General features: G+C 40.9%; 1 protein-coding gene across 1 annotated transcript in view; it reads right to left on the bottom strand.

Annotated features, from left to right (window-relative positions):
- Positions 1–26,291, bottom strand: part of ANO6 (anoctamin 6) — a 78,377-nt gene that overhangs the window by 22,377 nt on the left and 29,709 nt on the right. Inside the window, exons 3-10 of the mRNA XM_076331739.1 lie at positions 18,644–18,772; positions 9,724–9,789; positions 7,798–8,076; positions 7,557–7,670; positions 5,582–5,697; positions 5,027–5,161; positions 3,616–3,721; positions 2,268–2,328 (exon numbers count right to left, since the gene is read on the bottom strand). Coding sequence (XP_076187854.1) covers positions 2,268–2,328; positions 3,616–3,721; positions 5,027–5,161; positions 5,582–5,697; positions 7,557–7,670; positions 7,798–8,076; positions 9,724–9,789; positions 18,644–18,772 — 1,006 coding nt within the window. The remainder of the gene's footprint in view (positions 1–2,267; positions 2,329–3,615; positions 3,722–5,026; positions 5,162–5,581; positions 5,698–7,556; positions 7,671–7,797; positions 8,077–9,723; positions 9,790–18,643; positions 18,773–26,291) is intronic.

Here is a 26,291-nt window from a genome sequence, read left to right as displayed (position 1 = left end):
AACTGAAGCATTTAAAACCCAGAAAACTCCATGGGCTGGGCTGTGAGATGACCTTGACATCTGCACACAGGCAAAACCCCAGGAAACCCTCCTCCCCTGATTATTCAGGGGCCTCTTTCACAAGGACTTCTCTGATACTTCATGCTTAGAAGCACAAAGGCCATTCCAATCAGTGGGCCAGAGGATCACATCTGCCTTCTCCTGCAGAGCAAGGAGATTAGTCTTCCATGAACCTCTAACTGCTGCCCAACCCAAATCACAGGAAGCTACAGGCTATACCGATTTGCTCCAGCTGCAAATCTGCCTGCTGCTGGGGAGTCCAGAAGTGCAGGGCCTCCTTCTGTGATAGCCTCTGTGCTAACAGTGAAAGAAGGGCACATAACATGGGGACAGCCCTCAGCCCCAATACAAAGAAAACTTCTACTAGCTAAAATAAGCCAGTAGCCAAGTTGCGTCTTTCAGAGCAGGGAAGGAGCTGCTGCTCCTTCTACTGCTGCTACATTTTCCTTTTATTTTGAGCCAGCATTTTTTTACCAGTGGAAACAAATGATGTTTCAGAATCAGGAGATCCGAGCACTAATTCCACCTCACGTTGGTAATTTGTGGTGGCCCCTTTCACGCGTCCCTCAACACTGCCATTCAGTATGGCCCAGGTATTCTGCCTCTGAAGCTGTGTCACCAAGGACTGAAAAGAAATGCTTCCATTGGAGAATATTTGTTTGTTTAACTGATCTTGTCCAGGGAGGGGATCCAGTGATGGCAGCAAGTGAAGTGGAAGCTGCCTTTGTTCATGACCTTTGTCAATCTAGTCATGCCATCATGGCAGAAGTGTTGGTTCAGAGCTTTAATATATAGAGGGCTAATTCCTGAGGCCAAATTCCCTGGTGTTTTATAGTGCTTTAAGATCTTTGAAGGGAATACACACAAAACAAATGCAATTATTAAAAGTGTATTGATGATAATGATGCAATAACATATCTAAAAATCTAGTATTATTTTAATTGTTTTGGACCAGGAGGTCTACAAAAGTATTAGAGCAAGATGAAAATTACAGCTGGAATTGCACCAGGACCATGGGTCATCTGGATTCAGTACAATTTTGACTGAATTTCTGTAATACAATTCACCTCTTTGTATAGTGGACTTATGACAAGAATACTAATAGACCTTGCAGCCATCACTATAACCATGCGGCTTAACTTTGTAATTATTACTCTTGGAACCATTCTTCAAAACAGGAAACACAATTCTAATTAAAAAGCAAACTGCAAATAGATTAACTATTCAGATGACAGGAGAAGGTTACATTAGTATCAAACTTCTAATTTTCTTTTATTTAGAGAATTTCCTGCCGGTATTTTGATTTTAGCGTATATTTTGAAAAAAATCTTCTTTTTGAAATCATGTTTCATCTTATATTTCTTTAAAGCAGTAGCTGTTTTAAAGCACTTTAGGTCATCATAGGAAAATAAAAATACAATGCGTTTTACAAAGAAAGCAAATTATGTATTCTTGTCAGCCTACATATGAATTTAAAATGTTGCATGAGTTATTTTCTCTATAGTATCCTGTATACAGACGTAACATTCAACTTACTTTGGTAATTTCCGGATAAGACAGTGCAATAAAAGCCAGTTAACAACGTTGCTGATATGAACAAATGAAACCATTTCTGGGAAAATAAACCTTGCCTAATCCCTTGAATACAGCACCAAGTGGTTTCACCCATGGGAAACACCCTGGTTTCAGATACATTTTATCTGCTAAAAGATAAATTTAGTGCTTGTAACTAGTACACTTTTTACAATCAGTTTCTTAAATAAAGACAGGAGGAAAAAATTCCTAGGAAATATAATAAACAACTATTTTTCAATTGCCTTGCGCAGTCACACAGCTGTTAATAGGCACAGGAAGCTCCAAAACTCTTTGGACAAAACCCAGCCTCTCTGCCAGATATACTTAAGCATGTGGCTGGCTCCTGCTGGATGAACATGAGGCAGCTCTAATCACTTCTCTCGGACTTTTCTCCAAGTCAAATGAAACAAAACAGACACTGAAGACCAACTTTAAGTTCTACAATTTTTTGTTTTCTTGTGATGCTAAAAAAGAGTTCCTGTGGATGTACCTATCTTCTACAGAACTACCTACTAGTGAATTCCTGAGTGGTAGAAAATGAAGTTGTTGCAAATTTATCCATGTTTTCTTGGCTGATGCTGGAGGCTTAGCCAAAATTAGATGACAAACCACAGTTGTTGAAATCGACTTACCCCATATTCCCATAAATACTGCAAACACCAGTGTTCCAAAGCTATCAAATATACAGAGTTTCTGGAAAAATGGAAAAGAAAAAAAAAAGGCTGAACATATAATCGACCATTTTTTTTCTTCTACACTGACCTAGCACAGACGCTGCCTACTGAACATGGTGATTTTTAGCTTTTATGTAGTTTAATAAACAATCTTTATTGATAGCGTTTCCTCAATTTCTGTCAATGTACACCACCCTCCAGTAAATTAAGGAAATTAAATGCAAAGCCCAGAATTAAAAATATAAGCCAAATATGCAGCAAGAGGATAGTAAAATGGTGTGCTATCAAACTTCCTGCCATCTGTTGCATAGGAAGAGGAAAAACAGTGCTTCTGGTCTGGGAACTCTATACTGAGTTATGTATTTTTAATACAGCCACAAAAAGGCAATGGACACATCTGGTTCTCATGAGCAGGATGACAACAAATCAAGCCAGTTAGTAAAACCACATTCTGGTGAGATACCTCTGTGGTCACAATTTGCCTTTTCTTTCATCATAGCCTTTTCCCTGTATTCTTATTTCTTTTACCCTTTAAGTGTGCTGAAGCAACACATCAAAGCTGGGCAAAATATTTTTGATGAATAGCTGAAAAATTGCAGTTTTGGGAGCGGAAAGCAAAAAAAAAAGTGCAGTTTTCCTTATGGAAAGGAATGACAAAAGGCTAGCATCAGCCTAGTGAGACAAGTTAGTGGAGAAAGACAGACAGGTTCCTCTAGTCAGGAACTCAGAGCAAAAGTCTGGCTGTGTCACGGCTAATAGGACACGGCTGTGTCACAACTTCTGTCATAGCCCACATCAGCCTCTCCATCTACCCATCTCCTCCTTGATGACACGGGTCAAATTCAAGGCACAGATCCATATAACTTCTTCAGGGAGGCAGGAGGCAGAATTTAGAAATGTCAAAACATGCTTTAAACATTTCCTTAGCAAAATTGATTCAGAGCTACTGAATCAAGATTTTAGTAATTGAACATGGGTTTTCTTTTTTTTCCCCAAAAGGAAGAAGTACCCCAAAATGAAACCAAACTGTTTAATTTTTGATTAAAACCCCCTGTTATTCCTATATTAAATATTTGGGGGCTATGTGAAATTAAAAAACCCCAAATTTTTTCATCTTAGGTCAAAGTGGAGCAATTATTGTTGTTTCTACTTTTCAAAATTCAGTCATTGTATCAAAAGGCACAACTATTTGCATAGTTCTAGTAATTCTGCAAGACATTAGTGAAAGAACATTGTTTTATACGTAATACTAGAGAAAGTGCAACTAAAGTTCAACAGCATGTCTATAAGCTGTAAGTGTAGTTACCTTGGACGATTCACAAGTGATGGTGAGGTTCCAGTAGGTACATACTTTATCACACTGAGGGCACATTATGATATTACCTCCTATGTTGGGATCACATACTTCTTGGCTAAAAACAAAACTAGTCAGTCACTCACCAACACTAAATTCTTTAGTCCTTTTTCGCACATGAGGACAGTGCAATAATCTCAGGGAAATGAGAAATAATTTACCGGTGATCTGCTCTCAAGAATTCCGCCCCCCACCCTGGCAACACATCCCCATTCTTAGTCCTCATCTCAAAAATGGATGACATGAGGGGAAAATAATTTCCATCCCTTGTACGTGGAGGTAATTCTCAAAACTGCTGACATTAAAAATAAAACAACTCTTCAAAGACCTCATGCTCTTCAGTAGGAAACCCACACTTGCATGCTTACGTGGGCTATCATAGCAAGTCCGAGGGGAGAAGGAAGAGGAACACTGCCTACCAGAGCAAGGAATAGCTGCGGAACTGAAATGGCTACCTAGTCCCTGTGGTCTCCTAAGGAGGATCAGATTGGATAACGTGCAGAGGGCTGCTAGGGTGATTCAAGGAATAGCAGATGTCTCCTAAATGATGGCAAAAGAGTTTGGCTTATCTAACCTAGTACGGTGGAGGCTGAAAGGTGATGTAATTGCTTTCAATAAGTACATCAGCGGGGTAAACACCAGGGAGGGAGATGAACTACTTAACTAAATGATAATACTGGTATAAGACTAGATGGGTATAAATTGGCCACAGGAGTGGAGCTGTGGAACAGCCCTTCAGCATGTTTTGTAAAGATGAACACCCTTCCTGAAGGGGTTATACAGTGTGATGGCCTGCAGAGGATTTGGCACAACGACCCAGGAAAAAACACCTGGGTCATTGTGCCATGGTTGAATTTTGTCATGTTCTGATGAGGGAATCTGTGTCATGACTATGCCTCTCCTCCCAACGTATCCTGGGCAGTTGAAGCCCCCTGTGCTGTTGCTCTTCCTCTAGTCTTTTCCCAAAATAGAGGAAAGAAATTTTGGGGGTTTTATCAAAGTCTTTGGATATCTCCTTTAAGGATTACCACAGTGAAAATGATGTGTTACGGCACTTTGTATTGACTTCTGACTGTCACTCTTTTCTTTGTGTTTCTACACTAGGTGTGGTGTAGTGCAAAACATAAGTAAAATGATGAAATAACAAACTCGCAGATATCTATCGCTATAGTGGCCCATGGACATCCATTACTCTTCTAGCTCACATTTTATGCCTTTACCTTCAAATCCACCACCATTGCTGTTCTCAAACCCTTTCATTTTGCCTCTTTTATTATGCAGTGTCTTGCAAACCCTATACAGTCCCCCTCTGTAGGGGACTGATCAAAATTGCATGTAACATTAACATAGGCCTGATAGGTACCTCCACGTGCAGTTGTCCTTTGTCAGGCATCCATACAGAAAACAGCCAACTCCTACAACTGCAGCCACGATCAGCATATTAGTGTAAAAGCCCAGCCAGGCAAAGTAGATTCCAATTTTCTCTCCATAGTATTTCCTGTGGAGGGGAAAGGTTTTTTTCTGAAATGCAAGTAAATTCACATTTCTGTTTCAAATGGCTTGTCATTTCAGACATCTTGTGCCAACTCGTATGGTCATATTCCTCTGGTTTGAACTTTGGGATTGCAGAAGAAGTATTACAGCTGGGTATTTCTATCACCACTTTTATGCTTTTATAAGATGATAGGAAGGGGAGGAAAAAAAAAGGAAAAAGAGAGAAAGATCATACCTTGCAAAGGAAAATTTTAAGTGGTTGCCTTTTCATGAATTGGCTCAAAAATGCTCCCATGCATGAGCTGATACAGGTGTAGGTACCTGCCCTCAGTACTGAGCTGTGCCTCTTTGACATCCCCAAAACCAGACCTGTTACGTAAATCCCCAGTTCCCTCTGCATTAGTCCAGCCCCAGTCACACCAACCTGATGAAATCCAGGGGCTGCAGTTTGAAAATATTTTTAGGATGAGCCCATTCTCTGTAGAGAAGATATCGTTCACTTGGGCAGTCAGAATCGATTGACAGGTGCCTAAAACTAGACTGCAAAACAGAAAGAGCATGAGAAGAAGATACCATTAATCTAACGAGCACAGATCAGCTCTCACCTCCGCAGACCCCATGCCATGAAGCCAGAGCCTGGAATAGCCTTTTTGCCCAGTCTCACTGCAAGCCAGGAAATGGAGCAGGAAGGCAGCTCTGGGAGTACACCAGGATTCAGGATAGAAGGTTGTCAGAAAGGCAATGAATGCTAAAGCAAACGCTTTACATATGTGAGCTGAAAATAACAGAGGCTCATCATGAACTTAAATCTAAGCACATGTCAGCGTCTTGGCACTTAGGAATAGAAAACAGAAAAGGTTCCATTCTAATTAGAGAACAGGACTGAATTAAAATGGATTTTAAGTAGCTCTAACATGCTAACACACTTTGCTTCAAAATAATATTGTACTGGAATGAACGCTGGAAAGTCTGAGGGATAAATCCAGGGCTTCTAGTCTCTGTTTTAAATTTAAAAGAGAGTTCGCATGGAGATAATCCTTGGGTTTTTTACTAGGTTATTTGGAAACCTATTTCAATAAAGCCTATCTTATTTGAGGGAATTTTCCATTCTGTATCTGTGATGCAAGAAGACAAGTGACATTTGTAGAAATCTATAGGCTACTTTTGATTTTCAGAGTAGCTGTGATATATAATTTTAATTGTATAAAAAGACAGTCATTAATTACTAGGCATGCTGAGTCCAAATTCCCCATGCCATGACAGAAATAGCCTGCAAGACAGGTTTTAAATCTTTAAAAGGAAACCTTAAAAATGGATAGTCATGAATGATATTAATTCTATCCTGTAAAGCTTTGGGTTACTTACAAGAAACATGATTTGTCTTGATTCTGCCTTAAAGATTTCTCTGAAATCCTTGGAGGCCTCCTGAATATTTTAAGCAGAGTCCAAACAGCTGAAGCAGTTACCATTCCTGACCTTCCATGTTCTCAGTGTCTTCTCAACAGAACACACCTCAGACACAGAACGGTGGCTCGGATGGGGAGGAGGTGGGGGGTGTGGGTATATCATAGGTATAATGCAGAAAATCAGCCCTCAGTCTTTGCTTACTGTATCCCATTTGCAGCCTCACATGGGGTTTTTCCTTAGTCAAATACTCTGAAATCTGATAATTTTTCCTTCCTTCATTTTCTTTTTCTGTGCTATTGCTAGCCTTTGTATGCAAAACAATTTTCAGTATAACTTGCTTCTTTAACTGATATACTTTAAAGTGTAGACACAAAAGCGGGATTTCTTATTATTGCAGATGAAATTCAACCCAGTTAAGCTTTTCTCCACATGACTCTGACGTCACCTGTGACGTGTTGGACTGGCCGGACAGAGCCTTCCTGCAGAAACGTGAGTTTCCCTGCACGTATGTCGCAATGTTTGGGAACTGCGGGAATGTTTTTCACTGTGTGAGACTGTCACACATCCTAAGATGAGGTTTGTATTCTACATCTTTATTAAAAATGTTCATATTTGATATGAATTTTAATATGAAAAACTGAATACTAAAAAAAGGGGCAATGTTAAAATTGATTTAGAACTGATGATACAGTGTGTCATGGGAACTATCACTCAGGCCAGGCACTTTACTGAACTACATCTCCCAGAGAATACAAGGTTAACACCTCCTAAATGAAATATATTGTTTTTCAGTTATGGAGCTACATTTTTAACCAACAGTGCTTTGGAAGAAAATCTCTTTAGCCAAACTATGTCCTGTTCTACTATGTGGATATAATAACCAGTCAAGGAGTAAGGCAATCAGTAGTGCTTGTATCTTTTGATATAAGCCCCACAGATATAGTTCAGACCTCTATTTTGAAATACATTTTAGTTACAGGCACTAGACTTACGTCATGAAGGGGAAATGCCGCTTTGTAGATTCCAGTGTCCAGTAATTTGTTAATGCCAAACTTTTTCACATTGTTTTTGGTTAGATATTCCACACGGGACAGGATAAAATGAACCTGAAATTTATAAAATATTTTTGTGTCTCTTGCAACCTGAAAGTAATCATGAAGGTAATTGCACTGATTTGATTACAGGAATCTTTTCTTTTTAAGATTAAATGCTAGAAATACTCCGTGGACTTACAATTCGGCTTCTAGTTGCAGGATTGAAAAATGTGTCTTTGTCTTGAATATAGAAGTTGGACAGATGTTCTTTTTGAAAAGGGGCAGTGAAAAACTCTTGCTCAGGTTTGATGATATTTTCATCCACTCTGAAGAGTCTACTAAACCAGTTGAAAGCTGAGTCTCGAGTTTTCAGGTCACTGGGTTGCAGAGGCAATTTGATGTGCATAACCTCAGCGTATGTGCACAGCACTTCCCAAGGTGCATGCACTTTCACAAAAATAAGTTTTTCATCCAAAACCTAAAATGAAAGAATATTAAAAATATGTGAGAAAATGAAAGCAAAGGATTTTTCATAACACTTCTTAAACTATCCAGAATTTTCTTTCTCTTTACAGCTCATAGATGACCTATTCAAAGTTGCATTCTTTGTCCATCTCAGCGAATGTAACATTAGCTTTGTAAAAGTACTGACATGAGGCGGAAACACTTGGGCACATAAACGCATATAAAGGTATATAAAAAAAGACAGCTAAATGTTCCCTTAATGCTTAATGTTTACATCTCTGCGAAGTATTTTACAAAGCAATTTAAGTTTGACAAAGCTTCCCCCATACGGGTTAATTAGGAGTGTTTGTACTTGCCGCCTGGGAGGGCAGCTGTGGCTTTGGAGCTGTCAGTGATTCCCCAGCAGTTCAAGTACAACTCCAGGGTGACATGACTTGATGGAAGCAAGCTAGGCACCCATGGGTGCTCCTGGGCAACATGAATTCCCAGCTTTGTAGGGAGAATGGGGAGAGGGAAAGGGGGATCAGCTGAGACTACTGAGAAAGACAGCATGGGGCACACTTGCTCCCAGTTGCACGCCCAAACTAGCACCAGTATGCAGCGGGAACCCTGACAGCCACTCTTGTCTCCTGTCTACACATTGCCTGTAGGCCTTCTATTGACACCCTGCATTAGTGAGTCTCAGCCACACGAAATTACATTATGAAGCTCGTTGGCTCAGGAACATCGGTTAGATATCTGATCTAGCCTGGAGAAACTTCCAGTTTCAAAAGTTTTTCAGTCATGATCGCAGCAGAATTATTGAGAACTGCAAAATGTAAGAATAGCAACAGGTCTGTGTGAGACTTCCAGCAAGCAGATTACTTTCTTGTGAATGTGAAGAGCCAGACTGCATCTTTGGACGTGCAGCAGAAGCTCTTACTGCAGAAATCAAATAAATAACCATGATGCCATGGATTCCAAGTCTAATTTGGGAGGAAGGGGCAGAACGACCTTTTCTGGAGCCCACTATAGACTACCAAACGACAGTAATTTTAGACTGGAAGTGATTGTCCTGGATGGGGAGACCTGGACGGAGCACTGCAGCCCTGCAGGGCAGGAAGGAAAGGGGCTCTAAGGGGCTCTAACCCTCCCTGCAAGAGACAGCAGCTCCGGCAGCTGGTGTGCATTATCACAATGCTCGTGAACTGCCCGCAGGCGACTTCACAGCCCAAAATATACAAAGCATGATAGTTACAACTGTTTGCACTGTGCCAGGCCCTGTGAGAAGCAGGGTCACGTGCAGGAGCCCTGTGCTGCTCTCCTGGCAGGGGAATTCTGCCTCGGACACCCACTGGATTCCCACATGTCCTACACAGCCAGAGTAGGGGGAGAACCTCTCCTCAGAGTGTGGCAGTAATTTTTGTCTTCCAAGTGCTGAGCAAACAAAACCTATTTAATCTCCCCGCTTCCCATCTTTTACTTTGCAGAGGAAGGAACAGACACAAAGTTTAGAAGATTTCGCATCAGGTCACAGAGATGCTACTGACGGAAAAAAGGTGGGCCTTTTTCTCCTGAGAGGAGAGAAAAGTTACAGTAAATTCATACATCCAGTTTCCTTATTCCCATAGGGGCAGCTTTGCTCTCAGACACAGCCGATCACACAGAGAAGAGCACTCACCGATCTCGTTGCTTCAAGTTGCAAGCCGTTTTTTATTAGGTTTGATTCATATTCTTGTCTCTTCCTCTGTTAAAAGGTATTGAACACTGTAAAACATCTGTTCCGAATTTCACAAATAGGTATGCATAGAAGAACGGAATTGCCTCCCAAAACAGAGAATCATTAAGTCGTTATCTCTATGGCCCACTTGACAGCTACTGTGGTGATAGGTACAGTCTTACCTACTAATCCAGATCAGGTCTTTTTTGTCTGATAAGCAATATTGCCCTCAAATGCCCTCTTAGCTTCTGGTACATTACAGAGGTAAAAATGTTTTTTTTTACCCTGAATTACCCCTGCAACTTGTGATCTTCACCTTTAGTCACTAATTGAACTACTGACGGCAGCCTCCCGCCCCCCATTAATCTGCCCTTTAGAAAGTCTTCATCTCAAGGGCTTTCCATACCATTTTCCTTCCAGCAACCTCTAACTTCATTCTTCTTTCACAGTAATCATATGAGTTCACACAGCGGTTCAAACTGTAGTAGCCCTCTACATTTTAGTCCATGGATAAGCATCCCCAAGGGAAGAAGCCGAGAGCTGTAGCACTTGTAGAGTCAGTGGTGCTATTCTAGGAGCATTCAGTGTCCCCAGAAGGACATGACAAGTTTTCCTCAGTAAAGATTAAATTCATGGATCATTTTAATTTCACTTCGCAGTACCAGCACTTGGCAGGTAGTGAGTTACAAAAAATCTGAAATGTCTTTGCAATCTTGAATTTGCTTCTCCACATACATGACCTCCCCCAAAAAAACACACAGAGACAAGCAGCCCCTCTCCCCTCAAAATACGAAATACACAACTCCATAAGGGATTTATAAGAAATTTTGAAACTTCATGTGAAGTAATCCAATGTAAAAGCTATCTGCATCAACTGGATAGTTCCCCAGTGAGCTATTTGTTTATGTAAGTCAAGGCTAGCCAGCTCTCCTCAGACTATTTTGACTGCGTGTCAAAATATCAGCATGGGTAAGGGGAGGCATCTGTAGGCAGCTGGGGCCAGGGGGGAGGCTTCTGTGAGCACTTTGCCAGAAGGAGATGACATTAACGCACTGGGGACTGATGGCTTTATTGCTGAACCAGGCTAGGCTAGGCATGCAGCGAGATTCTCAGAGCGACTTGGTGATACTACTTTCTTACTCCCAGATGGCTTTCATGCCACTGGCAAATTTTTTGGCTGTTTATATGCCCTGTGCTTAAGGGATTTTTGCCTACCACTACTGGAACTTTGAATTTTTAAAAGAAGAATGGTCCACTGGTTTCTGTTGCCTGATCCTCTATAGCCAGACTAACTGCCTTAAGATCTGTGCTTAAGATCCAGTCCTGTTGCTACTGTGAAGGACCAGAGTCAATGAATGACCCTTTAGATAAAGTCTTAGGAACTTGCATAGGTACATGGAAACTGGTCTTCAGGACCAAACCCAAGATCTACCCACTGTAAGGGGCAAAAGCCAGACGCTTCAGCAAAAGGGGCAAACATCTTCAGGAGTTCCACAGGAACAGGTCAGTTGTATCTCCACGTAAGTTTCATCCAGTTCTTTAATGTTTAAAGTCTGTTGTGAGTGCCCAAAGCAGAAAAAAACTATTTTTCCAAAACTCTAGCAAGTCTTGGAATTAATAATTATAAAACTGAATAATATAAGCAGCCCATCCCATTTATATTTGATAGTGCTCAACTGCAGCACCTGTTTGTGGCAATGGTCACGATGGACTAATTTCATATTTTGTCAAAAGGTATTTCTTTTATCTGTTTTGGATTTTCTGCCTTTTTATTCCAGTGAATATCACCTTCTTCTCAGCTTAAGGACAAGAAATGCCGAATCTTTCAATGTTTTCTTCTTTCATCAACACTTATCACATTTCTCCTTATTCCTCTCTTTTCTCAGGATAAAACCACAATCCCAAACTTTGAAAGCACTCTTCATGGAGTCATCTCTCCATGTCCCATTAATCCACTTTTTTATTGGTGACAGTATAATGCTCTTTATATTTTTCATTGTATATATAATATTGTATATATATATAAAAATATGCACATATATAATATAATACAATACAATATATTGTATATATCTAATACATTCTATTATCTAGAATGTTGATGGTAGCTGTACCTTGAAAAGGACACTTAATATAGGTGTTTCCTGTGACACCTAAGTCTCCTCCTTGTACTAACAGCACTAACTTAGAATCCCAAATGTGAATGAGTTTTTTTCCTTGCAGTAACATATTTCTTTGTATTTTTCAACATTTCATAGGTACTCTCCATTCTCCTTCAAAGCTAAGGGTTCACAGTCATCTTGGCTTCTGCGTAAACTACAGAATTATTTCCTCTGCAATTTTTGTTATATCATAACTCAATCCCCTTACCAGATCATTAATATATGTACTACACAGCACAGGAGTTGTTTGTTACTCCACTATTAACTCTTCCGCCATTTCATCCTATCTCTTTGCTTCTTCTATATTCATGTGTTCTTTGTAAGGTGAGTAATACTGAATCAGGAAAATATGTCAACTTGAGTTCTGCTTTGTTTCAGCAAATACAAAAGGCAGAGGGCTAAATACCTGTTTCATTTCTTCCTAAATAGCACAAAGATGTATGCAGGGCAATTCTCATTTGTAGGAGTCTAATACTTCTTTTTTTTTAATCTTACCATTCAGATCGCTTTAATAATTTATTATGGTAAGGAGTTCCCCAAATTACTTTTGCCCTCAAAATCTTAGGGAAATGTTGACAATATTAAGGTTTCTAATAACGCATTAATGCAAGTAGTGAGAAACAAAGCCCCCGGGAGCCTTTGCTAATTAGGGGCTTTGCTATTTTATATAAATGATTGAATCATGCGTATGATGATCTATGGAGGAGCTAGACTTTTACCCAGAGGACTCCATAGTGGTTTCGCATTGGCTGGGGAATACAGCATAAAGATATGATAGCTTATTAGGCTGGAAGGTGGAGACTGTCCAAAGTTTATTTTAGTATCCGGCATTTTGCTCAGCTACCTGCAAGGCTAAGTTGTAATAATAACGTAACCATGGTAATGCTGCTGATCTAAACCTAACATAGATTTTGATGATTGAATGGCTAGCCAATAGATGAGGACACTATGAGATGCATAATCACATACAGTTTTAAGAAAGTGAAAGCACAGTGTAAGTAAATGCCAAGTATTACAGGCATGTAGAAGGGTTAGCTCTTGGGAGCTGCTTTTTCACCATAATGCTTTCAATGTCTGGCAATTGTCTTGCCAAGCTGAGGAGACTAACAAGATTGTCGGTCTGGAAATTGGTAGCAGACCACTAGCAGTTTTTTTCTCTGTGTTTTGTAAATGGCAGGGAGCACTTGCTTTGATTACAGTGACAAAAGAATGCCAACTCATGTCTTTGTTTAGTTTCTTTTGTGCAAAGAGTAAAGTTCCCCACAACAATATCTGTGTGGCTTCAGGGGAAAAATCCTAACAAGGAAGGAGTGCTTGAATAGGCACCTCTGCCTTACCTGACAGGCAACAGATAAATCACAGCCAAGAAGAGAAAGAGCATGGTGCCCAAAGCCTCCCCCATGGAAATCAGCTAAAGGGAGTGGAGAGGATCACTGTATCAATATTAACTGCCAACACTCACAATTTCTTTGGTGGTATTTGGAAGCCTTTCTGAAAGTCCCAGCTGTCAGCATCAGGAAATTAATTGATTGAGAAGCTCTGCTTCTCTAAGCTTCTTTCCCTTATGTTTGAAGATAACCATAAAAATGTGAAGCAGAATATGCTATAAAGGCTGACACAAAAAAAGTAAACCCAAAGAACTCCAAATACATATTTTCTGAGACACCCTCTGATTTTAAGCCAGCCTCATGATTTTCTGAAACCTGATTCATGACCACACAGAACTGGCAATACTGCAGTCTAGCCCTGCTCTCAACAGTGGCTTCTAGTCACCCTGTTTGGAAAGACCCATTTCTGGTCCTATGAGTGTATGCAGTAACTTCAGAGTAACTCCCTCCTTCCATTTGTCTTCCCATCCTTCAGTCATCCTTCCTTCCATCCATTAGGCAAAGAAGTAAAATTTGGATCTGAAGTTGCCTCAGGAACAGAGATTTTATTTCAGTGAGCTCCTGCTTCAAAACCAATCCATCCAGCAGGGACCAGGGCAGGTGTGGTTGCCCTCCTCCCAGTTTCAAAGGTCCCTTTCATCCTTGTTATCAGACTTCCTGGGCAGGTCGGCTGGGCACACCGCGGGCATGTAGAGCCTGCCATCCTCTACTGCCTGAAATCACCGCATAAAATGGCACCGAGGTACCCCTCTTTCTGTAAACCCAAGTATTGTTCTGTCGCCGCAGGTGTGACGCATGCTAAACAGCAGAAGTACAATTAGTTTGTTAAGTTATCGAAGCTTTTTGTTTGTCAGCTGTCGAAACTAAACAAGTCTAGGAGCAGGAACTGCTCTGCTGAAGTTCTCCGTAAGACCGTACTTAAAAAAAAATGATGTGTGTAATATTCTCTGTGAATTATAGTTTTCATTTAATTGAAAAAAAACCAACCCAACTATCTATTTCTGTGAAGCACAGATTACTTCATGGCTGGAAATGAAGGTTTTGCCCACATTACTGCTTAAATTACTGACAGTCTTTCCATTTATTTCTGTTGGGGGAAGGAGATGGACTAGAATGGCATTCTGCATCAATCTATTTTTAATTCGCCTTTCTGGCGCTGACCCTTTAACTTTCAACAATGAGCTCCTTGAGGACCCCAACAGATAAAACTAGCATTTTGCAGCATTCCTGGAAAGACTGGTGATATTTAATTTCCGTTCTGATGGTAACTTATCCTGACAAACAGGGTACAGAAATTGTAGGTTTAAAAAACACGCTTTGGGCAGGAATTTCAATTGCTTGCAAGGTACACTTTCTGGAATCTGCTCCTGACAGTTTGATTTTTGCTAGTGCTTGCAAAATTAATTGTATACAACTTAAAAAGGCTTGGAGTTCAAATTTAGTTGCATATATGAACCTTATCTGCTAACTTTTGAATCTGTAAATTATGTTAGAAACTTCCACGAGGATGTCATTTCAGTAGTTTGACTTTGCCTCCTTTAAATCAGATTTCAGAAACACATGAAAATGAGGGAAGCACAGCACCACTGCGCATCTCCAAGTGCTTCAGAATCCCATATTTTTCTTCCTTCTATCCAAATCACCCCCATGTTTTTAGTTATTTCCTTCTCTCCTCTGAGATGTTTTCCCAGGAATACTGCTAATTAATATAAATTAATGCTGGGCCATTTTCTCAGTTATACTCATGCAATTCTTTTGAAAAAGGGCAGAAAGCCATTCAAATCAAATATAATGATGGTCCCAGGTCCCGGTTCTTCTCTTGCTGCAGAAGAATAGATGGATCTGTACCCTGTTTCTCTGAATCCAGTAAATTGGTTACCTAGGTTGAGGTCTGATTTTCAAATCCTTCCCATTAAATTCAGTAAGTGTCTGGGGACTCCTCCACTCTCAGTATCATACAAAACCACCCAGTGTAGCACCCAAAACTTTTAACTTCAGAAATGTAGATCTATAGATGTCCACTAACAAGTTAAATTCTGCGTTGGCTTCCACGTCATGCAATCGAGTGGGGTGCAGTGCGCATCAGACAGGATTTGTCCCAGTGACTACACTCCTGGTCCCTACATTTCACAGACCTGTAACATTGCACACGGCCAGTGGAGACCTTGCTGCTGACCTCAGTGAGGTGAGGATTTCACCCTACGAGAACAGACTTCACTGGATCTGCTATTCTCTAATAAGCTGGAGTTTCCAAATTCTGTGAACAATAAACCTCTGGATAATAGCTCTATAAAACTGTCAGGAGGGTCAAAGAAAGAGTAGTATGAGCAAGGAACCTCTTCAGGCTTAAAGCACCTTGAATTACACAAGATACTGCTTATAAAAATTGGCATTTTCAGTTAATCATTGATCAGAGACAGACAGTGATGTATGCAGTATTTAAAGCTGACAGTAAATGGCAATTCTCTTCATTTTGGTATCTTGTATATCATCACAAGGGTAGAAGTCATTTGCCCCCCCAAAAAACTATAACCAAATAAAAAATGGTGTCAGTAAAGACAAGCTATCAACTAGGTTTTATACCAACACTGATGAAACCTTATGTATCTTATCTTGGGCAGCATCTTCTCCACACCTTTCTGGGAACTGTGGTAGGCCAAAATGTTAATTCTCTCCCTGGAATTCCAAGGATGCAAAACTGTACCATAGATGTCATTTTCCTTTCCATCTCAGACGTAAGGTAAATGTGTTTTGTTTCTTCTTTTCAAATATCCTATTCACACTTGTTTCTTTTTTAATTCTCAGTTTCTCTTCTTTCACTCCTAGTATGAGTGTGAGGTAGGTCCCAAGGCAGCATCCCGCATCCCGCTCAGGAGGAGGTACAGGAAGAAAAATGTTATCAGTGCTGCCAACACCTGTGCAGCATTCGCTTAGGGAATAAAGATTTGCAGCACATACAGCTTCCTCCACTTGCATAGCAAGTGATGTCAAGTGAGACGAAGGACCTCTCTGTCTCTGAGGTGACTAAAGTGTTTGTGTGCTTGGAGCTGACCTGCACCTATCCCATCCTATAAAGTTAGAAAGCTTACATCTATTCACATTTTTAAAGCCTGTTCCTCCAACAACAGATAAAGGAAATGCATTTCTAAACTGATGACAGCTGTATGTGATGCATTAGAGGGAGGGAGCCAGTACTGCTGAGTTGTATCGCAGGAGTTTGGTTATGACCAGGTAACTCATTTCAGCTTATGTGACAGACTCACTGAACAAAATCCCCTCTTCACTCCCTCTCCTTCCTCCACCTTTCAGCACCCTCTGGTACTTTATGCTATGTGTAACATTTTGTCTGTTTCACGGTCAGCTTTGGATTTTTTCATTAGTTCTCCAGCTCAGTGTCATCACACTTGTAACCTTTGTTCTTGTCCTTGGAAGTCCTCTGTAACTGCCACTTCTTCATCCTTGTCTCTTTCTACGCTTTCTACTGCCCTTTCAGCACCGTATGTGTTCCCAGTATCAAAATTCTTGCCTACGCCTTCCACAGTACCCCTATGGCTTCAGATTCTCCCTGTCCATGGAAATCCTGGCTCTGAAAACTGCTATCACCCCTGTTTTCAGCTTCCTTCTGACACAGCCACGTTACCCCAATCATGTGTCTCAATCTTCTGGCCATACTTCTGTCCATACAGCCTTTGTTGGCCACTTTGCTGCCAGGCCACACAGCTGGCTCTTGTTCAGCTTGCTGTCCACCACGACCATGAGGGCCTCTTCCACAGAGCTGCTCCCCAGCCACTCAGTCTTCACCTTATCTGATCGTTAGTCTAATATACTCTTGTTCTCATGTTTGTTGTGTGTAGGTAGACTGCTTCCTCTTCCTCAGCACACCACAGATTCAGTGTGGCTGCAGATCTTTGCAGGACTGAGACCTTTGAAAGTAAACTTTTTTTGCAAGCACCTAGCACAGTACCCACAATCTCCTGGTCTAATTATTCATGGTTTCGTTCTGGCTAATGTTCTAACATTAACGCTGCACTAAAAATACTACTCCATTGCTCACATTTAATTTCCATCACTGTTTGGAAAAGACACTCATTATATTTTTAAGTACATTTGGGCAATGGCCAAATATTACAAACATAAATGTAAAATGCTAATTGATAAAAACAATTGTTTCCAAAGGGGCAGCTTTTTGTTTCTAATTACCTCTTTCAATTATTTTTTATTGCTGATCCTGTGATCATGTGTAATGCAACATCCACCCACTGCAGGACTCCCTCAAACCCTACTAACAACATTCCTTATGGCTGCCTTGTTAATGCCAACAACAACACTGTGTAATGAATATCAGCCAGCTTAGCTACAGGCCTTTTTACTCCTACTCTTCTCTTTCCTAACTGCAAATCATTATTTGTATATGAGCTGCTTTCAGCGATATCTTTGTCCTTGCCTGCCTCTACCAGAGGCTGCTGCTGGAACATGGAGTTGCTAAATCAGAGGAGGAAGCGGGTGGGTGGGAGAGTGCGGATGCCAAGGGGACTACAGTCCCGTGGATGGATATTTCTCAGGTACTTCACAATTAAAATAGCTCAGTGGCATGGCTGAGCTTGTTTTTGTGGCCCTGGGTGCCATAATGAATGTAGTTTACTGATAGAACTACTGAAATAATTAAAAAATAATAGTTAAAAATAATCTATGATTGTCGTTCATAGTTGCTAAAGAGCATCAAACAGTCACTGGCTTGAGTCAGAAATCTTTTGCAGGGTCCCTAGGGAGGGCCACGCTGTTGAAGTGTCAAGGGAAGGAGTGGGACAGGGAGAAATACTGGTGGCAAAGTGATGTACAATTATTTCCTATAAACAACTTAGGTACTTTATTGGGCAGAATGTCAGCACCTACGTTCATAACTGTGTTCTGAAGCACGTGGTCAGCTGCTTCCTTCTATGGGTTCCTCTGAATATCTGGATTTTAATACCAAAGTCCACTAGGGGTCTAATTCAATCACTGTAGGTACAGAAAATTGCCTTAGTCTGAAGATCTTGGTGTCTAATTCTAACCGGGAACCTGATACCAGCATTTTTCTGCTCACATTTACTGAAGCATTCTGTCCCAGGAGGATGCTCAGAGGTCACTTAGCACACACTGACAGACACGATGTGCAGTGCTCTGCCCATTTACACAGCAATCTACTGGCTTGAGCTCACCCCTGCACAGTTTGATGGACTTCAGTCTCCCAGCTCCCAAGAGCAATTGCCATTCTGGGTGAGGGCACTGTCCTTTCTGCCCACTGCTCTAACATCCAACAAATGATTCAGATTTATACTGACAATAACTTACCTTTTGCTTTTTACGATGACTCCTCTTATGAGTAGTTTTTTTGCTTTCATCTTCATACACCAAAACAAAGTCAATTCTTCGCTGCCCATCGCTGAAGAACAAGGAGTCAGGCTTATCGTCAAAATCAGCCTGGAAGGCAGGTAGGATAGATTAACATGAAGAACTTTACTCGTCAGTTCCTTACTTGCTTCCTGTTACACAGTATTTCAATGAACAGAGAAATTCAACACGTCAGACTCATATAACATGAAGACCAAAGTGACAACAAAAGTAGGACAGAGTAGAATGGAGAAAAAAAAGTTTGGGAGGTCTCTGCATGACGTAAGAACAGCAGAACTTTGACCTAATTTTGTGCTTTAAAAATAGCATATTAGCTTTTGGCAATGGGAGGAGCACTGGGATGCAGCACCATTCCTGAATAACACATCTGTCAAGTAATTTGCATGTCATCATGGACACAATGTTATGCTGTCTACAAGATATGTTATTGCCTGATGAGAGTCTCAGAATTAGTGCATTCCCATCTGCCCCCTTACCTGCCAGAAGTTTAAGCATCTCTGCAATTAAAAAAACCCCAAACCAAAAAGCCCAGTAGTTTTATGCACTGTAATACCCAAACCCACCATTGCCCAGAAAACGAAGAACATGACCAGGCTGCAGATGAACTCTCAAAATGGACACATCCTATGTGGATTTATTTCCCTTTTTATTTGCAACATCTCAGCAAGCAAAAAACATTGTTGTATGCCACACATCCATCATGTTACAATATATGCCAAAATCAAAAGGATTGATATATCCATAAGCCATTATCTAGTCCCCGGAGGAAAGTAGGATAGATTGTCATATCCGCTAATAACATCTTAATGTGTTATTTCATGTGTGAAATGATACAGACACATTGATGACAGGGGAACCTGAATCCTCAAGTAATGATTTTGTAGTTTCTTAGAGTATTCTGAGGGCATTATCACATGTAACAACCCCTCCTTTCAGGTAATATATAGCTGTAATGTTATCAGAATCATCATGTAATGAGCACCGAACTCTCAGGTACTTGGCCAAATCCATCCATGGTGTTAATGAGGGCAGTGCCACTGAAGTTGATAGACATCAAATGTCTGAAATGGGACTCAGCATTGCATTAGAGATGGTAAGATCTCCAAAGCTGGCAAGACTCTCATGCAGAACTGCAGAGGATCCTTGGCTTCCAGACGGCTGGGCATGCAGGGTGGCCCAGGGCAGGATCAGGCCAGGCAAAATGATCCAGAATAATCTCTTGAACATGTTGTGTCTTTGGGGACACGGTAAAGATTCCCAGATGTCCTATCCCTGAAATTTCCCTGTCAGTGCAGACCAAACTTCATGAGGGATGCCAGGTCCAGTTTTGGGAGCTCTGGGATGTCTGGTCCACAGAAAGGCACATAGAAATGCGGTTATGGTGTCAGAGACCCCTTAAGTGCAGACTGAAATGGTTGTTCTTCAACTGTGATAAAACTGAGAAGAATGCCAGTCTTCAGTCAGGAGCACCCCAGTTCCAGGGAGCATACAGTGTTTTAGGAACCGCATGTGTCAGTGTTTCCAAAACAAAATTTCCCAGGAGTTTTATTCTAAACCTCTCCCTGTAGACTATTTTGTTACTGTTTATTGGCCAAGTCAAAACAGTCGACCAAGATGCGTCTCCCCATAATTATGACAAAATTTCCATATTTTAAATAAACTCAGGGGAGTTTAAACTCACTATTTTTTTTACATTCTATGTGGAAACGCTAGGCTCTGCTGCAAAGAGGTCCTGTTAACTTAGTTGCTTCAAACAGTCTGAGCAGATTCTTGGTTAGAACAGTCCTCTTTGAATTCCACCTGTGCCTAGAGATTTGTGACAAACCTGACAGCAAGCAGCTGCTGACATACATACATGCATATATATATATACGCTGACATATGGCCAATATACACATATATTCTACGTTAGTTTCACAACCTGGCCTAGAATTCAGAAACTACCTAGGCAGTCACCAAATCAACATACAACTGCAAACTGTGAATAAAGTTTTAGGAAAAAAATTGCTTTAAACTTTCAGATGGCATCACCAGACCACAATGACACTGAGTATGTCTATCACCCAAAGCAAGTCACAGATGTGAGTTTCTAAATTCTTGAGCTCTAGAGTTGGCATAGTCCCATCAAGCAATCAGACTTGACCCTCACAAATTTTCCTCCCGCTGAGGACTAGCCACAGGTGTAAAATGAAGCCCTGCTGTGACCGTTTCCAGTCTCATTTAAAACATAATCATGATGATTTCATGTTGACTAGATTCCCATTGGGAGGAAAGCATCGACAACAGCCAACAGCCCATCCTGGGAGACAGCTTGGGAGGTGCTGGGGCAGCAGCAGAAGAGAGGGCACGGGGAGCTGAGCCCAGCCAGGCACAGAGCCCAGCCCTGCAGCCTCTGCTCTCCCCCAGGACGCCAGCAGGCTCTGGCTAGGGCTAAAATTGCTCCGTGTTGCAATGGTGGAAACACAGAGCCCAAACCTTGTGATAATGAATAAGGAGGGGAAGTGTTGCCACTGCATAAACCAGAAGGTTTTTTAATTGGGCTTCTTGGTCTTTGAATCTTAGAAATAGCGTTATAATAGCTTCCATTTAAAGAGACAGAGTTTAGTTGTGAAATTCAAGCACTTGAAAGCATAAAAGTAGTAATAGCTTTTGAGTTTTTTTCACTACAGCTTTAAACTTTTTCCTGTATGACCTATCCACAGGATAGAAAAGAAAGAAATGGCAGACAGCAAACATCAGATCAAGTTTTGATCTAACAAATTTTTGATCTAACAAATTTTGATCATAATTTGTGATTGCATAACTTCGCCGTTGAAATAATTTTCCTTTAAACATAGACTCCTTTAAGCTTATAAAACTAGTGTGTAACTTAGTGATAACTGGCTTAACTGGATTGTCAATAACCAGACGCAAAGACTGCCTGTTAATCAGTATTCTGACTCATGAATTTACTTATGATTTCATTCACATGAGTATATACATGTTACCATATACATACACCTTTCTATGCACATATCAAAATATGCATATATGTATAACGGAATATAACTGAAAGATTAATCAATGTTGGACTGCATGAATCCAGATACACGGAAGTTCATACTTATGAAGCTAACTTCTTAAATGTAATCTCTATTGCTTTTAATCATGAGGGCATTGTTCAATTGACCTATCCATAGAGACCTTATATATCAATAAAATAATAAAGAGTTGACTCATTACGCCTGAATACTTAAGAGATCAAGATTGAGACCCACACAAATAAATTGTAATGTAACATTAAATGTTGCTCAATTAAAAGTAAGAAGTAAAATGCAAATAGGAATGTAATAAGGTTCCGACAGCCACATTAACTGAAATGTGTGGTGTATCTTGTAATCCCTACTGGACAGTTTGTAATGAAAAATCATATATTATTCAACATAATTACAAGGGGAAAACCAAGACTGGAAACCAAAAAGATGTGCTATACTCTGAAGTTAATAATTCCTTTGAGACAATGTTTGTTTTTAAAAAATATGTAGTATTATTTGACGGTATTACAAATGTTATTATTGTACAAATGCACGCAAGCTTGTGTGCATAGACACATAAGTTAACGGGGCTGAAATTCCAATACATAATATTTCTTAAGTACCAGTAGCAAATTATAACCCAAAATAACGAACAGGCCCATTGATACCTCTTTGTTTTGGAAGAAACAAACGTGGGGTCTATTTACTGCACTTTCTAATTTTCTTAGCCTCAGCATAATCACATTTTAAGTACTGACGGAGGCAATCGGTTGTGCACACTAATGTTATAAGAATACCCTAGTGGACAGCAGGTTAATATTGATTAACATCATTAATAAATAAAAAAAAGTAATACATTTAGCTGTAAAATACTAATTATGTTTAGCATATACTCCACAGCGCTTCTGAACTCTCCAAGTGCTGTACAATCAACTGCTTGCCTGCCACTGAGACAGGGAACTATTAGCTGCTTTATTAGCAGAAGGAATCTGAAGGAGGGGAGGGCCAGGTCGTGGATAAAGCTTTTTGAAACACTCAGGGTACACTTACGTGGGCTAGCCTAGAGGCAGCACGGCCACGTTCATGTGGGTGTACCTCTGCATTTCAGTTCAGAGCAGGGTCAGATCAGGTGAGCATCAGCGGCTCTGCACTCCAAGGAATGAGACTGGAGGTAGTTGGCTGTAACAAAAAGCCCAGAAATGTGTATAATGTAGCCACCACCACCAAATGCCTTGTTCTGCAGACCCGCTGCTTGGGTCCTCACTACCAGGTGATATATGCACAGCTGGTGGGATCCTGCCGGAGCTGGGAAGTGCTGTACTGGTGCAATCACACTGAAGGTCCGCGGCCAGCCCTGAGCAGCCCTCTGCCATGCACACCCCCCTGCTTACACACCTTCTCTTAATCCTCCCTGACTCTGGCCCCCTGTGGCCACCTCGGCAAAGGAATAAGGAGCTTCCTGCGCTCTTTGCTAATCCAGCACAAGCAGCTGTTGGTAAACAGCATCTGCTCTCCCAGCCCTTGGGACAGCGTGGCACTTGGAGAAGGGACAAGTGGGACATGAAGACAAGCTTGCCCCTCCACACAGGACCGTAAAAGCTGAGATAACTGGTTTGGCTGCAAGTGACCACATCATGGAACCGACCCTCAGCCCCTTGACTCAGAGCTCCTCGGGAGGGAGGCTACCGTGTGCCCTTCCTCCTCACGTATAACCAGGCTTGCCGGTACCTAAAGGGAGCTGCCGTGTCTCACTCTTGAGACCGTTCCTGTAGTCATGGCTACATGTGATGCCTGCAGCAGAAGATGAAAGGAGACCACTCTAGTGGGAAACTCACTTCAGCAACAGCGATGCTCCATGCCAGGGGAGAAAAAACGGTGGCCTTACAAAGAAACCCGTCTTCACTTTTCCAGGCTTCTCTGGGCATTATATTGTTAAACAGTCAGTGGGGATAATGGTGGGAAGGGCAGCACGGAGACAAGCATGAAGAAAAATATGTGCACAGGAATTGCAGTTATTTATTGTTTACTACACCCTGAACAAGCACAGTATTGTAAACTGATTTTTTTTAAATAACAAGAGATTCTGCAGGAATGACTTATCTAACTGGAAGGATAAAAGAAGTGCTTTATTTTGTCCGCATGAGCCTTTGGTGTGACTGTCAATAGCACCAAATGTAATCATTATTGGAGGGATAAACTACTTGCCTGCAACCTCACATAATTTTCAGATATGCTTCAAAACAGCTTCCTGCAGCATGCCAGGGAATAAATCAGTACTGGGAAACAAGAGAGCAGAGCAGAGCCTGTATAACATCACCTCTGCTGACAGGCACCTGCAAAAAATCCTCCGGCTGGAGCACGGCGACAGTCTTGCGGAGGACCTGCAGGTTACACTTCAGTTGTGAGTTGTACGTAGGTGACAATTTCAGAGTGCCTGTTTGGGAGCACAGTTATTTCTCTCTACAGGCCTCAGGAAACTTCAAATCAATTACATAAAAAGGAAACAAATTATATTACCAGGTTATCATGAAACATAATTATTTGTAAAGTGCTTTGAGATCATCTGGAGAAAATGTTACAGAAATACAAAGCTGTTCTTCCTATCACAGCTATATAACCAGATCTTTTATTACTTTATGTTCTAAGTGACCAATAGAGACAACTTTCTGACATTAAGACCAACACAAGCATTTACTTCTGGAAGATATATGATATATATAATATATAAGATACTTCAGGAAGATATCAGTTTATTTGCATACCACATATTAATGTTGGTCTGTCTCCGTAGGGCCATAAAACTGTTGTGCCTTTAACATTTTTCCTTGTGACTCATATTTGCTAATAACAACAGAGGACTGTTTTAGTTCCGTTTTTAGCAACAGTGAGATTATTAGCAAGCACTTAATCAGAAGAACGTTTTTTTTTTCATTTCCTCAACATGCAAAGAAATTTTTGATATGTAACAAACTGAAATAAATTGAGACTAAAGACAAAGTAGAAAAATGCGGGACATCATTACAGTCATACATTTCTGTCAGCAGAAAGCGGCTGGTAACCGGCCAGGCATCGGGATGCCTTGTCCCTTGAGCTAAGTTTGGACCAGACACCCACTTGACTTCCTGTCTGAGCGTCACGTCGCTGCTGGCTGCAGAAGGAATTCCAGTCACTCCTGATTAGAGAGAGACCAAACGGCCTTACTTTTAAAGGAAGGTGAAGACAGTACTCTGCAGAAAACCTGCTTTTCAGCACCTCCCATCTTTCTTGGGATGCAGGAGCTGGGAAATTCACTCTTTCGGTCTTCCCTGAAGCCTTCTCGCTGCAGAAATTGTATTTGAGGGGCAGCAGTAATAGACAATTTGAAGAAGTTATCCTCCCCTCTGCAGATGTTGACTCTCAAAAAAAATCTTACTGTTACATCCAAATTCAAACTATCTACCTATGAAGCAGATAAGACTGCAAAATGAAACATCTGAGAGCTGGAAAAGGCTTGAATTAATGCTGTCTATGCAGTTTTGTCTTCCTTGTACGTACTATTTATGATACATGACTTAACTGCACAACCACACGCCATACTTCTACCCTCCTTTTAGTAGTTACGGAATACTCCTTATTATCTTCTTTATTCAATGTCTTTTTTTGTTACACCTCATCTAAATAGGGTGAACGCTTAAAATAGGGGTTTCCTTCTGACTATGCCTGTGGTATAGAATCTCCTCATAGAATCTCAATGTTCTACAAATGTTGACAAATTTAATTTTACAAGATCCCCCAGGAGAGAAAGTAACAGTATAACCCTCATTTTAACAGTGATCACATAAGGCATCCACAGATCAGTGCCAAAACCTGTTGACTGCCTCCTAAATTTGGAGTTCTTGCTTGAGACACCAGGACAGTGACATCTTTCCAGAGAGCTCAGCAATTCTCTCTTCAAAGAGCAGTACACTCTCTTTCAGGTCCATATGTGACTATTTTGAACTAATGCAAACAGGGTCACAGATGTTCCCCTTTGACACTCAGGAAATAAACAAAAGCTGGATGTGACTTTGCAAGTCTTGCACAGAAACCCTATAGCAGAAGTAAGGATAAAATCCTATTATCTAGGACTGCACTCAGTTTCTTTAGTCGTAAGAACCTTTCATTTTTTCCCTGCCATTTCCTGCCACATTTACACCTTGCTGAAGTACTACAAACAACACCCTCACAGAATTTGGGCTTTTTGGAGATTAATGTCCTACTCATGTGCTGAATGAGGCAGGGATCTTGCGGCAATCGTAGCATGTGATCCTATAATTAGAGACAGCACCAGAAGAACAGAACCGTTTCTATTAACCAATAACTTACTCAGTTTTGGCTACTCCAGGATGACTTGCAAAATCAAATCAAATTTCCAGAAAACTTCCAGCTGCAAAGCATGATCTAAGTTTAGACAACAGGCGCAGTACTTCCCTTCTATTCAATCATTTAAGGTTAGGCTTCCTATTCAGTTTCCGTTTCTAGCTACAATTAGCACTCATCCATTTCACAGACAGGCTCAGCAGACCTCAATTTTATCTTTCTGGCCCCTCCAACCC

This window comes from Aptenodytes patagonicus, chromosome 1 (assembly GCF_965638725.1).
Source record: "Aptenodytes patagonicus chromosome 1, bAptPat1.pri.cur, whole genome shotgun sequence".
Lineage (NCBI taxonomy): Eukaryota > Metazoa > Chordata > Aves > Sphenisciformes > Spheniscidae > Aptenodytes > Aptenodytes patagonicus.
Note: the sequence above shows the minus strand (reverse complement) of the source record. Positions and strands in the feature narration are given on the sequence as shown.